The sequence below is a fragment of the Amblyraja radiata genome, chromosome 4 (assembly GCF_010909765.2).
Source record: "Amblyraja radiata isolate CabotCenter1 chromosome 4, sAmbRad1.1.pri, whole genome shotgun sequence".
In the NCBI taxonomy this organism is placed as follows: domain Eukaryota; kingdom Metazoa; phylum Chordata; class Chondrichthyes; order Rajiformes; family Rajidae; genus Amblyraja; species Amblyraja radiata.
This window is the reverse complement of record NC_045959.1, coordinates 11,442,814-11,456,302: the sequence shown is the minus strand read 5'-3', so window position 1 is coordinate 11,456,302 and position 13,489 is coordinate 11,442,814. Positions and strand designations below refer to the sequence as shown.

General features: G+C 44.7%; 1 protein-coding gene across 2 annotated transcripts in view; it reads right to left on the bottom strand.

The window, feature by feature from the left end:
• The window catches only part of grhl2 (grainyhead like transcription factor 2), a 150,712-nt gene that overhangs the window by 29,474 nt on the left and 107,749 nt on the right, over window positions 1–13,489 (bottom strand). For both annotated transcript variants that reach the window (XM_033018952.1, XM_033018951.1), the window contains exon 8: window positions 9,367–9,461. In XM_033018952.1, coding sequence (XP_032874843.1) covers window positions 9,367–9,461 — 95 coding nt within the window. The remainder of the gene's footprint in view (window positions 1–9,366; window positions 9,462–13,489) is intronic.

The window sequence follows — 13,489 nt, the reverse complement described above, 5'->3', positions numbered from 1 at the left end:
CCAGAGAACCCTTGCAGAAGATTTAAAGACCTTCCATCTCTCAATTCCAGACAATTGTTTAGGAAAGAAAAAATAATTCAATGATGCTACATTAGAAATGGCTGTCCAGGCATTACTGAGATTCCCACAATCTATATGGCAGGTCTGAATACCATACACTAACACAAATTGCTGCCGATGTTCAATTTTGAAATCTCTGAAGACTACAGCAGTCGTGGAGAAAGGTTAACAGTCAACATTTCAGGTGAGTTCTTTCAGAAGGTCAGAAGTATTTAATCAGAAGGGTGGGCTGTGCCACATTCCAGTGACTGATCCCCACAGAATTATTGCCCATCCACCATACACCTGCTTAGCAGACCAATGTCTTCACCAGCTTGCCACACAGCAGGTCAAATGTGCTGGAACCCAGGTGTAGATGCACCCGACATCCTGCTCTGCTAGTGAGCTCACCATTCAGCTTGTTGCTGGCCATGGAACATATGGAGCCAAATACGTCAAGCACCACTATTCATCCATCGAAGGGCCGAATGGCCTACTCCTGCACCTATTTTCTATGTTTCTATGTTTAGATAGATCCTTTATTGACCTTTCGGTCTGAACGAAATTATGTTGCCTGCAGTCATACACAGAATCAATAACAACAAAACATACAATAAACACAAATTAAACATCCACCACAGTGAGTTCACCAAGCACATCCTCACTGTGATGGAGGCAAAGTCTTAGTCTCCGTCTCTCCCCTCCTTGTTCTCCCTCTGCGCTGAGGCGATCGATCCAGGCCAAAGATGCCGCCCTCCAGTCCAGCGGACCTCCGTGGTGATGTCGCCGCCGCCGAAAGCCGGAACGACGTCTCCGCTCCGAGACGGCCCGCCACAGCATCAGCTCCGGGCAGCCGCTCCAGCTCTAGGTCCCGCAGTCTCCGCTCCAGGCCGCCGCTCCAGCTCCGGGTCCCGCAGTCTCCGCTCCAGGTCCCGCAGTCTCCGCTCCAGGCCACCGCCCCAGCTCCAGGTCCCGCAGTCTCCGCTCCAGGCCGCCGCCCCAGCTCCAGGTCCCGCAGTCTCCGCTCCAGGCCGCCGCCCCAGCTCCAGGTCCCGCAGTCTCCGCTCCGGGCCGCTGCCCCAGCTCCGGGTCCCGCAGTCTCAGCTCTGAGCCCCGCTGCATCAGCTCCAGGCCGCCGCCGAAAGCCAGAACGCCGCTCCGGCAAGTCGGGCCACCACTGCCTTAGCCCTGAAGACGGCCAGCCTCTCATTGGTAAGTCCTGGCTGGCTCTGCCTCCGGTGCCTCGGGGTCGGTCGCAGGCTGGAGGCCGCCAGCTCCGCCATTAGGCCTCAGCGCAGACGGAGGCAGAGAAGGGGGATACGACACGAAAAAGTCACATTCCCCCGAAGGAAGAGACAGAGAACATGTTTCACCCCCTCTAACACAACCCAACAAACTAAAACTTAACCAAAACAAGACAAAAAAAACAACAGAAAAAAGTAAAGACAGACGGACTGCAGGCGAGCCGCAGCTGTTAACAGCGCCGCCACTTCCGGATTTATCCGGGGCAGGCAATGTAAGAGGTGAGTCTTTTAATTTAATGGGTTTCTACTTTCAATTAAGAAAAAATATATATCTTTCTTTATCTCACTGGATATTAATGGCTTTACCTAAACACTGTAATTTACGAAATTAATTTTCATTAATTTTGATTGCTTTTACTTCTAAAGACATTTAAAACAGCGAAAGATATCTTTGGCAGCACATTGCCATCAAAGGCTGTTGCGAGAGAGGTTGGGGCATCAGGTTCTGCAAACCTACTGGCCACGTGCTCTACTCCGCCTTACTGGAGAGTCACAGTATGGAGGTGTCCAGATAGCCTCACTGACCCTAGAAGCAACATAGAAACAAAGAAAATAGGTGCAGGAGTAGGCCATTCGGCCCTTCGAGCCTGAACCGCCATTCAATATGATCATGGCTGATCATCCAACTCAGTATCCCATACCTGCCTTCTCTCCATACCACCTGATCCCTTTAGCCACAAGGGCCACATCTAACTCCCTCTTAAATATAGCCAATGAACTGGCCTCAACTACCTTCTGTGGCAGAGAGTTCCAGAGATTCACCACTCTCTGTGTGAAAAATGTTTTTCTCATCTCGGTCCTAAAGGATTTCCCCTCTATCCTTAAGCTGTGACCCCTTGTCCTGGACTTCCCCAACATCGGGAACAATCTTCCTGCATCTAGCTTGTCCAACCCCTTAAGAATTTTGTAGGTTTCTATAAGATTCCCCCTCAATCTCCTAAATTCTAGCGAGTACAAGTCGAGTCTATCCAGTCTTTCTTCATATGAAAGTCCTGACATCCCAGAAATCAGTCTGGTGAACCTTCTCTGTACTCCCTCTATAGCAATAATGTCCTTCCTCAGATTTGGAGACCAAAACTGTACGCAATACTCCAGGTGTGGTCTCACCAAGACCCTGTACAACTGCAGTAGAACCTCCCTGCTCCTATACTCAAATCCTTTTGCTGAATGCTAACATACCATTCGCTTTCTTCACTACCTGCTGCACCTGCATGCCTACTTTCAATGACTGGTGTACCATGACACCCAGGTCTCGTTGCATCTCCCCTTTTCCTAATCGGCCACCAAGCGCAACTGCAGGATCAGTACATGGGGCATGTGTGGTCAATGACTTGGACAGTAGAATCTAGCCCGTTAACCCTGTTCTTTCTCCCCTAGCTTGCTGATTTTCTCCAGCTTTTTTAATTTGAAATTCACTGAGGATCGCTGGTTGGTGCGGACCCGGTGGGCCGAAGGGTCTGTTTCCGTGCTGTATCTCTAAACTAAACTGATAAAAAGGTGAGAATTAGGAGGAGGGGTCGGCCAGGCAGCAGGAGAGGGTAGTCACAAAAGATCTCATGCCCCATTTTCCTGCCCAATTCCCAAATCAGTTAACACATCAAATGCTCGGAAATCTACTGATCTCAGTTTTGAATGCAATGCATAACTGATCTTTCACAGGTAAAGAAGTCTAAATACACGTTACCCTCTGAGTGAAGACATTTCTCCTCCCATTATTCCTGAATAGCTCACCTTTTATTTGTTGATTGCGACCCTTAGTTCTAAGTTCTTTAGTCCTGGGAAGCAGCTTTCCCAGCCCCTTGAAGTACTCTTAAGAATGGTGTGTGTTTAAATAAAGTCATTTCTCGTTCTTCTAAACTCTCCAGGGCACATGCCGATCCTACTAAATCTTTCCTCATACAACACTGCTTCCACCATCCAGAAATCAGCCTGGTGAACCTTCACTATGCTCCTTTTAGCAAGTATAACCTTTCTGTGGAAGGGAAACCAAAACTGAATACAATGCTCCAGGTGTGGTCTCATCAAGGCCCTATATAATTATAGTCTGACATCATTACTCTTGTATTCAAATTCTCCAGCAAGAAAGGTCATCATACCATTTGCCTTCCTAATTGCCAGCTGCACCTAAATATTAGTTTTCAATGACATGTGCATTAAGACACGCATGTCCTTTTGAACATTCCCCAATATCTCGCCTTTCAAAAAAAATATTTTTTTTTTAAAATTTCTATCCAAGTGGATACTCACATTTGTCCATGTTATACTCAATTTCACACCATTTTGCCTACTCATCTGGTCTAAAAAAGACACAACGTGCTGGACTAACTCAGCTGAGTTACTCTATCACTTTGCGTTTTTTTTCGTAAACCAGCATCCGCAGTTCCTAGTCTCAACACTCAACTGGTCTATATCTCTTCGGGGTCACTATGCTCCTTCATCATTACCCATATTCCCACGGCTTTGTGTCTTCAGCTAACTTTGGAATGTTACATTCGGTCCTCTCAGCCAAACATTTACTCTAGATTGAGAATAGTTGAGGCCCAAGCATCAATCTCTGCATTACCCCAATGGTGATAGGCTCACAACATGAGAATGGCCTATGTTCCTACTCTTTGTTTTCAATCTGGTAAACAACTCTCAATCCATGCTGATATGTATGAGCCCCAATTCCATGTGCTTCATCCTTGTTCAGCAACCTCTCGATGTGGGACCTTATTGAATTTTTTTGAAACAACCAAGTACACCTGATCACGTTCCCTTTCACCTATTTTACTGGAACTCCAGCAGATTAATCAAATATGATATTCTTTTCATAAATTCATGTTGACTCTGCTCAATCATATTATAATTTCTAAGCACCTCACTATAACATATTTTATGAGTATAGAAGTTGGGAGGTCATATTAAGATTGTTAAGGGCTTGGACACCCTAGAGGCAGTAAACATGTTCCCGATGTTGGGGGAGTCCAGAACCAGGGGCCACAGTTTAAGAATAAGGAGTAAGCCATTTAGAACGGAGACGAGGAAACACTTTTTCTCACAGAGAGTGGTGAGTCTGTGGGATTCTCTGCCTCAGAGGGCGGTGGAGGCAGGTTCTCTGGATGCTTTCAAGAGAGGGCTAGATAGGGCTCTTAAAAATAGCGGAGTCAGGGGATATGGGGAGAAGGCAGGAACGGAGTACTGATTGGGGATGATCAGCCATGATCTCATTGAATGGCGGTGCTGGCTCGAAGGGCCGAATGGCCTACTCCTGCACCTATTGTCTATTGTCATGTTGCAGTTGTACAAAACGTTGGTGAGACTTTTAGAAAGATATTGTCAAGATTGAGAGGGTTCTGAGAAGATTTACGAGGATGTTGCCAGGACTAGAGAGGGTCTGAGCTATAGGGAAAGGTCGAGTAGGCTTGGTCTCTATTCCTGGGAGTGCAGGAGGATGAGGGGTGATCTTAGAGGTGTATAAAATCATAAGAGGAATAGATCAGGTAGATGCACAGAATCTCTTGCCCAGAGTAAGGGAATCGAGGACCAGAGGACACAGGTTCAAGGTGAAGGGGAAAAGATTTAAAAAGGAATCTGAGGGATAACTTTTTCACACAAAGGGTGATGGGTGTATGGAACAAGCTGCCAGAGGAGGTAGTTGAGACTGGGACTATCCCAACATTTAAGAAACAGTTAGACATGTACATGGATAGTACAAGTTTGGAGGCATATGGACTAAGAGCAGGCAGGTGGGACAAGTGTAGCTGGTGGGTCATGTTGGCCGGCGTGGGCCGAAGGGCCTGTTTCCACACTCTATGACTGATAAATTCCAGTGTTTCTCTACTATTAAATTAAATTCAACTTAAAATGTGGTAGTTCTGTTTCCTCCCTTCCTAAATGGTATAGTCATTATCATCCAACCTCAATAATGTTAAAAAATGATACAACTGTAGAATATGACAACGACACAAGTGTTTCTTCGCTAATATTATTTCTTTTATTTTCTCGTTTATTGTTGACCCTTGATTTCCAGTGGTTTATTGCAACTTTTTCTTGAAAACAGATTCAGAGTATTTGCATTTGTCACTTTCTTACTCCCCCCCCATTCTGTTCTCGTGTCTGCCTCTCAATGACCCACGTTACCCTTGCGATCTTAGCTTTTTTTTTTTTAAAACAGCATACCGATAGAGGCTCTTTTTACACCTCTCATGAGCTTACTCTCATATTCTGTTTCCCCTCACCTCGTAATTTCGCCGTCAACCTTTATCGAATTCTAAAACACTCAATTCTCAGGCCTACTGTTTTTCCTGGCAACTTGACAAGTCCACTCTTTAAATTTAATACCATCTTTATTTTCTCGCATAATCAATGGTTGGATCGTGTTTCCTGTTGTGCTTTTGAGCTTTAAAGGAATACATATTTGCTGCAATTCATGTCTTCCTTCTTTGGCAGTAAGACATTTTTAAGACATTACCTTTGCACAATAGTTCCCTTTAGTGTAGTTTGCCAATCTACCACAGCCAACCAACCCCTCATAACTTCATCATTTCTTTTGTTTAGTTTGAAAACCTTCCTTTCAGATCAAACTATGTCATTTTCAAAATTAATGTAAAATCCTGCATTATGGTCATTTTTTTCCTTGGGGCCCCTTTATAACAAGATTACTGATTAACTCCTCCTCAACACACAGTATTAGATGTACATAAATCTGTTCTCTTTATTGGATTGCTTAACATACTAATTGAGAAATACATCTAGTATACTTTCCAGGAATGTGCCAAGGTGATTTGCCCAATCTATTTGTTAATTAAAGTCTCCCATGATCAAAATCTAAATCGCTAATTTTAAGGCCTTCTGTTTTCAGCCCTGTTTTTCAAACATCGACCCTTTCAAAGATTAAGGTATTTGTCAATGAAATGTGAAAACAGACATTAAACTTTTCTTATAAGAATAGTACGTTGAAATGGAATATTTGTTTCAGGGATGCTGGGAATTTGTGATACAGAGAATAGCCCCAAATCAGTTTTACACAAATCAAAAATGCAGCAAACTATCACAATGTACTTTAGCCATCACTGGTTTTATTGTGTTCACCTCAGCCTGAATAAAGAGCAGCATTCGCTGGATGTAAACACATTTGTAGAAAGATCAGTAAAACAACCAAGAAGGGAACAAAATCAAACATCAAGATCAGTTTATTCCTAGATAATCTGAGGAAATACATTCTTGCCATAGAGGGAGTACAGAGAAGGTTCACCAGACTGATTCCTGGGATGTCAGGACTTTCATATGAAGAAAGACTGGATAGACTCGGCTTGTACACGCTGGAATTTAGAAGATTGAGGGCGGATCTTATAGAAACTTACAAAATTCTTAAGGGGTTGGACAGGTTAGATGCAGGAAGATTGTTCCCGATGTTGGGGAAGTCCAGAACAAGGGGTCACAGTTTAAGGATAAGGGGGAAGTATTTTAGGACCAAGATGAGAAAAACATTTTTCACACAGAGTGGTGAATCTCTGGAATTCTCTGCCACAGAAGGTAGTTGAGGCCAGTTCATTGACTATATTTAAGAGGGAGTTAGATGTGGCCCTTGTGGTTAAAGGTATCAGGGGGTATGGAGAGAAGGCAGGTATAGGATACTGAGTTGGATGATCAGCCATGATCATATTGAATGGCGGTGCAGGCTCGAAGGGCCGAATGGCCTACTCCTGCACCTATTTTCTATGTTTCTATGTTTCTATAATGCATGTGTTCATTAAACTAATCTGAAGCCAAGAATTCTTTCCCGGCTATGATCAGATCTCCTTTTCCTGCCTTCAGTAGGGGGCATCATTAACAATCTCCCGGCCATTTGCTCACCACAGCTCATCACAGTGCACACGAAAAAGTAGGACTTGAACATCCATCCATCCATCTTCGGTGAGTCACAGGATGACTCTATATCACAGTCATGTCCCGGCTAAAGGATAGTCTTTGTAACCATCTTATTTGCCGACGTGTGCAAGTCATTGTTGCAGTTGCTGGCAGGCCTGAGCAACAGCATCCTGTGTCAAAGTCTCTCATATCTGAAAGGACTGATTGAAAGAGCCAGGTTTGTTAATAATATGTACCTGACAAACTTTCTTCCTGCAGTAACCTTTCAAGTCAGTTCAACTATGACTGTATCCTAGCAACGTGAAATGTCACAGCAAGTTTAATAGTAACCCTTAGTGAGGAAGACAATGAATGTGTGCTGAGGTAGCGTTGAAGCTTACAAGTTAAGCCTTACTTTAAGAACCAGACAGAAATGGCCTAGCTTTGTTTAAATAAATTGATCATTTGTTTTTTTCATATCTTGAACAGCCACAGTTTCAAACTCAACGATGCTGCAAATTACTTTTGCATAAGCTTTTTACAAAGGTTAAACGTGAAGAGCAAGACCACTGCCTATCCATTTACCAGAGGAATGTTAAGTCAATGACAGTTACTCAATACTATCAAAACACAATTCTTCCCTTAATGAGCTAAATGGAAATGAACACAAAAGGAGTGGAATTGTTGACAATAGGGAAGTCGACCAGTAATGTGACAACTCTGGCTGATTGCAAAGTGCGGCATGTCCAGTTGAGGCTTTCATGGATTTTGCGTAACAGTTCAGCCGTGAATCCTGACCTACTGCAGAATATGGTGGATTTAACCCACTAATCCAGATAATAGCCTCCTCTAAACTCTCCTGCTGTACAGAAACTACAGAAATTACAGGCTGATTCTGCTGATTGCGGAAATTCGGATTGCATTTAGTTTCTGTCTGGGCCAGACATTCGTGTACACGTGGGAGGAGACAAAAAATCCAGATCACTTGATACTTTTCCTCAAAAGAATCCAACACACACTGGGCACAGCCACAACATGCAGGCTTATTAATGCATATTTAATTCTTTGTGTTATTCTTTAAAAATATATTGCCTAGACTGATCAAAACATCGCATGTCATTTAAAGATAGTTTTGGATTTTCCACCAGTGAAAGGGATACCTGGCAACACCAACATCCCCAATTGTGATCCTTTGTCCTCCAACACACTTCCCTCCTAGCTTCCTGATGGGGTTACATAACCTATCTGCCTCAACTGGTTCTCTGGCTAGAGTTATTTAAATTATTGTCCCAATTACAATTGAAGACCTGACAGCTGAGTGGTGTAATGATATCATGCATTTCAACCAAAGGAACGACATTCTATTGACTTTGTTCAGATATGATCAGAGAGAGCAAATATTAGAAACATAGAAACATAGAAAAATAGGTGCAGGAGTAGGCCATTCGGCCCTTCGAGCCTGCACCGCCATTCAATGTGATCATGGCTGATCATCCAACTCAGTATCCTGTACCTGCCTTCTCTCCATACCCCCTGATCCCTTTAGCCACAAGGGCCACATCTAACTCCCTCTTAAATATAGCCAATGAACTGGCCTCAACTACGTTCTGTTGCAGAGAATTCCACAGATTCACCACTCTCTGTGTGAAAAATGTTTTTCTCATCTCGGCCCTAAAAGATTTCCCCCTTATCCTTAAACTGTGACCCCTTGTCCTGGACTTCCCCAACATCGGGAACAATCTTCCTGCATCTAGCCTGTCCAACCCCTTAAGAATTTTGTAAGTTTCTATAAGGTCCCCTCTCAATCTTCTTAATTCTAGCGAGTTTAGAATTATTTAGCGAGTTTAGAATTATTTAGCGATTATTGGAAAAATACACAAAGAAGGTCGTAACTATATCCTCTGCATTACTTGCAAGGCCCTGTCATTACATTACTGGAGCACAGTGCACACACTGACACAGGGCTTCTCTGCTTCTCTGGCATAGTTTTGGAAGCCCAAAGGAAATTCCCATCCAATCAATTGCTTTGATGAACACCCTTTAATTATTGGATCCAAGTTCAATAAGAACAGTGAAAACCAAACAGAATAACACACCCCATTAGTAGAACTGGGGGGGGGGGGGGGGGGGGGGGGTCACCTGGATGCAGAGGCATCCAAACCTCCATTTGTTATATAAAGCAAATCCTTACCTTAGCTTCCTCGTTCACATCCCAGGTGAAAGAGATGGCATTGTAGGCAATTTCTTCAATGTTTCCAATGGTGTTGAAGCTCTCTTTGTAATCAGCTAACATGGGGGAAGAAAAAAAAGACAGGGCAATGTGGTGTGAATAGTTAGACAACAGCACTTCAGCTCATAGATAAAGAATGACCTCTTGGACAGATATTAGAAAATGATCAGCAATAGGAAAAATGTCAATAGTTGTGAAATAATTCTAAACTCGCTAAATCGCTAAATAATTCTAAACTCGCTAGAAATTAGAAGATTGAATTTCCCGCGGGCTTCGCTCGAACTTCATGTCACTCACTCCACCTCCGCGCGGCCCCCGCTTCTGGTTTGGTCGCGCTTGCCGCATGCAGTCGCATGCTCGTGGGACAGGCCCTTTAGGTCGCGCTTGCCGCATGCAGTCGCATGCTCGTGGGACAGGCCCTTAACTCTCTCCATATCATGTGACTTAAACTCAAAGTTCCACAACAGACAACCAAAATTAATCCCTCCACCTTCAAAGAGCGAATAGGTTCGTGACTCTCAAGATAACCTGAGAAACACTCAAAAGTGATAAAGATCTTCAATCTTAAACACCGTCTGTTTCAAGTTGCGTGGATGCTGCCCAACCTGTTGAGCATTTCAGCATTTCCTGTTTTTATTTCAGATTTCTAACATCTATAGTTATTTTTATTTTCACGTGGCTGTTTCTGGGAGTGCGTATTCCCAGAAATTCACGCATATGCCTTCAGAGTATTCGTGCATGGCATAAATGCGGGACATTAGCAACTGTCTTATTCACTGTCCTGGGTGGCAGGAGGTGTTGTGGTTGTGGGGTGGGATGGAATTTGGAGGCAGGGCCATTGCGAGTGAGGGAATCCAAGGCCAAAAACTGGGGCCAATGGATCATTTGGTTGGTATAGAGAGAAAGATGTCACCGGATTCTTGAGGACAAGATTGAAATGGAACCACCACCAGCCAATTTGGGAGGAGGAGGATATCTGGTAGAATCAGGGAATGGGTGGGAGCAGTGGTGGAGTGGGGGGAGTGAATAACAGAATAATCTGAGGGTGGGAGTGCTCTGGGAAACAGGTAAGTAATTTCCACACCTCATCAGTCTTCTAGTTATGCAGTAGCTGTTAAACCATGCTGTACCAGATCAGACACCCCCAAAGCAATGCGGTCTGAGCTATTCTGCAAAGCTTCTCGAGAAATTTTACTTGGGGGAATAATGTGATCATGTGTGGTCCTGATGCTGAAACTGTGTACCGAGAGCAATTTTTTGCACAAGTCACCTGTTTGCAATCTTGGTCCTTGATCCTTTTTTGAGAAGATACCAAAGAATAAAGGGAAGGTCATTTAAGACTGAGGTGAGAAAAAACTTTATGGAATTCCCTGCCACAGAGGGCAGTGGAGGCCAAGTCACTGGATGGATTTAAGAGAGAGTTAGATAGAGCTCTAGGGGCTAGTGGAGTCAAGGGATATGGGGAGAAGGCAGGCACGGGATATTAATAGGGGACGATCAGCCATGATCACAATGAATGGCGGTACTGGCTCGAAGGGCCGAATGGCCTCCTCCTGCACCTATTTTCTATGATTCTATGTAGAACAATTTATACTTGTATAATCCTGCCTCAGATTCAATATGCTTAGCAAATAATGGGAGAACATTTATCAAGGTAAGTGGAGGATTATTTTATTTTTTTAAGTCAAAAAAGAAAACCGCTGAAGCAATTAAATAGTTAATAATAATAATAATAATAATAATAATAATAATAATAATAATAATAATAATAATAATAATAATAATAATAATAATAATAATAATAATAATAATAAATACTTTATTGATCCCCTCAGGGAAATTCAGATGTCCTGAAGCCCCCAACCAGCAAACCCACACATTCAAAACGAACACAGACATAAAATACATAAAATACAATGTGGACACTACCTGAGAGCAATAAATACTTAAAAAGACCAATAATTAACAATTAAAAATTAAAAAATGCAAAAACGCATCGCCCTACAGCCTAGCGGTCCGAATTCTAAAATCTAATGGTGAAGGAGCTCCTGAACCGCTCCGTCCTACAGCGCAGGGAGAGGAGCCGGTTGTTGTTCCGAGTGCTCTTTTGACTCTCCAGAATTACATGGAGGGGATGCCTGGGGTTTTTCAGGATGACCTGCACCTTGCGCCTCATACGCCTCTCAAGCACATCCATCCCAGAGTCCACTCTCCCCTCCAGCACTGAGCTAGCTCATTTAACCAGTTTGTCCAGCTTCTTGTTGATCAATGCACTAGTGCTGTTGCCCCAGCAGACAACAGCGTAGAAAATAACACTTGCAACCAGTGTTGTAAAATATGTGCAGCATCTCATTACGCACATTGAAGGATTTGAGCCTTCTGAGGAAAAAGAGTCTGCTCTGGCCTTTTTTGTAGAGGGAGTCAGAGTTGACAGACCAGTCCAGTCCAGACCTGACATTCCTGACAGCGCCATCCAGCTATCGGGGCGTAATTTACTCCGAGCGGACAGGACATCAGACTCCGGTAAGACCAGAGGTGGGGGTCTGTGCATTTATGTAAATAAAGCATGGTGCACGGACTCCACCATCATCGAGAGTCACTGCTCAGCTAACCTTGAGTTCCTCTTGGTTAGATGCAGACCGTTCTATCTGCCCAGAGAGTTCACCTCCACTGTTGTGACTGCAGCCTATATCCCTCCTGATGCTAATGCCAAGCTTGCAATGAAAGAGCTGCATACTGCCATTAGCAATCAACAGACGCACAACCCCGAGGCAGCCTTCATTGTTGCGGGTGACTTCAATCACTCTAACCTGAAGACTGTACTCCCCAAATTCCACCAACATGTCTCCTTCCCCACTAGAGTAGACAAGACACTGGACAAAGTCTACACCAACATGGCTGAAGCTTACAAAGCCATCCCCCTCCCCCACCTTGGTCAGTCTGATCACGTCTCATTGTTCCTGCTCCCTAAGTACTACCCACTCATCAGACGGGTTAAACCAACTGTGAGGACAGTTAAAGTCTGGTCAGAGGAAGCGGACTCCACACTTCAGCAGTGTTTTGGAAGTGACTGGAAGGCGTTTGCAGCCCAGGCTACCCTTGACTCCCACACGGACATTGATTCCTACACATCCTCTGTTCTGGACTTTATAAACTCCACCATCAATAGTGTCACCTCCCTCAAACAGGTGACCATATTCCCGAATCAGAAGCCATGGATGAACAGCGAGGTCAGGCTACTGCTGAAAGCACGGGACAACGCTTTCAGGTCAGGCGATGCTCGAGCCTACTGTTCAGCCAGGGCTAACCTGAAGAGGGGCATCAAGAAGGCCAAGCATTGCCATAAGCTCAGGATTGAGGAGCATTTCAACAACAACTCCGACCCCCGACGCATGTGGCAAGGCATCCATGCCATCACGGACTACAGACCCTCCAACACCACCCCCACATCCAGCGACGCCTCCTTCCTTGAGGAGCTTAATCACTTCTATGGCCGCTTCGACAGGGACAATCTAGAGACAGCCATCAAGGCTGTGCTACCTGCCGATCACCAACCCCTCACACTCACCCCCTACGGCGTGTACATGGCACTGAGTAGGACTAATGCACGTAAAGCTGCTGGCCCTGACGGCATCCCCGGGCGCGTGCTCAGGGCCTGTGCTGCGCAGCTGACAGACGTCTGGACTGACATCTTCAACCTGTCACTTGCCCAAGCAGTTGTCCCCACGTGCCTTAAAACCACCTCCATCGTGCCGGTGCCAAAACACTCCACTGCGGCAAGCCTCAACGACTTCCGCCCAGTTGCACTTACTCCCATCATCACCAAGTGCTTCGAGAGGCTGGTCCTGGCACACCTCAAAAGCTGCCTACCCCCCACACTGGATCCCTATCAGTTTACCTACCGCAAGAACAGGAGTACGGAGGATGCCATCTCAACGGCACTTCACTCCGCCCTCTCCCACCTCGACAACAGAGACACTTAAGTAAGAATGCTGTTCATCGATTACAGCTCAGCATTCAACACCATTATACCATCAAAACTGATCACCAAACTCGGTAACCTGGGCATCGACCCCTCCCTCTG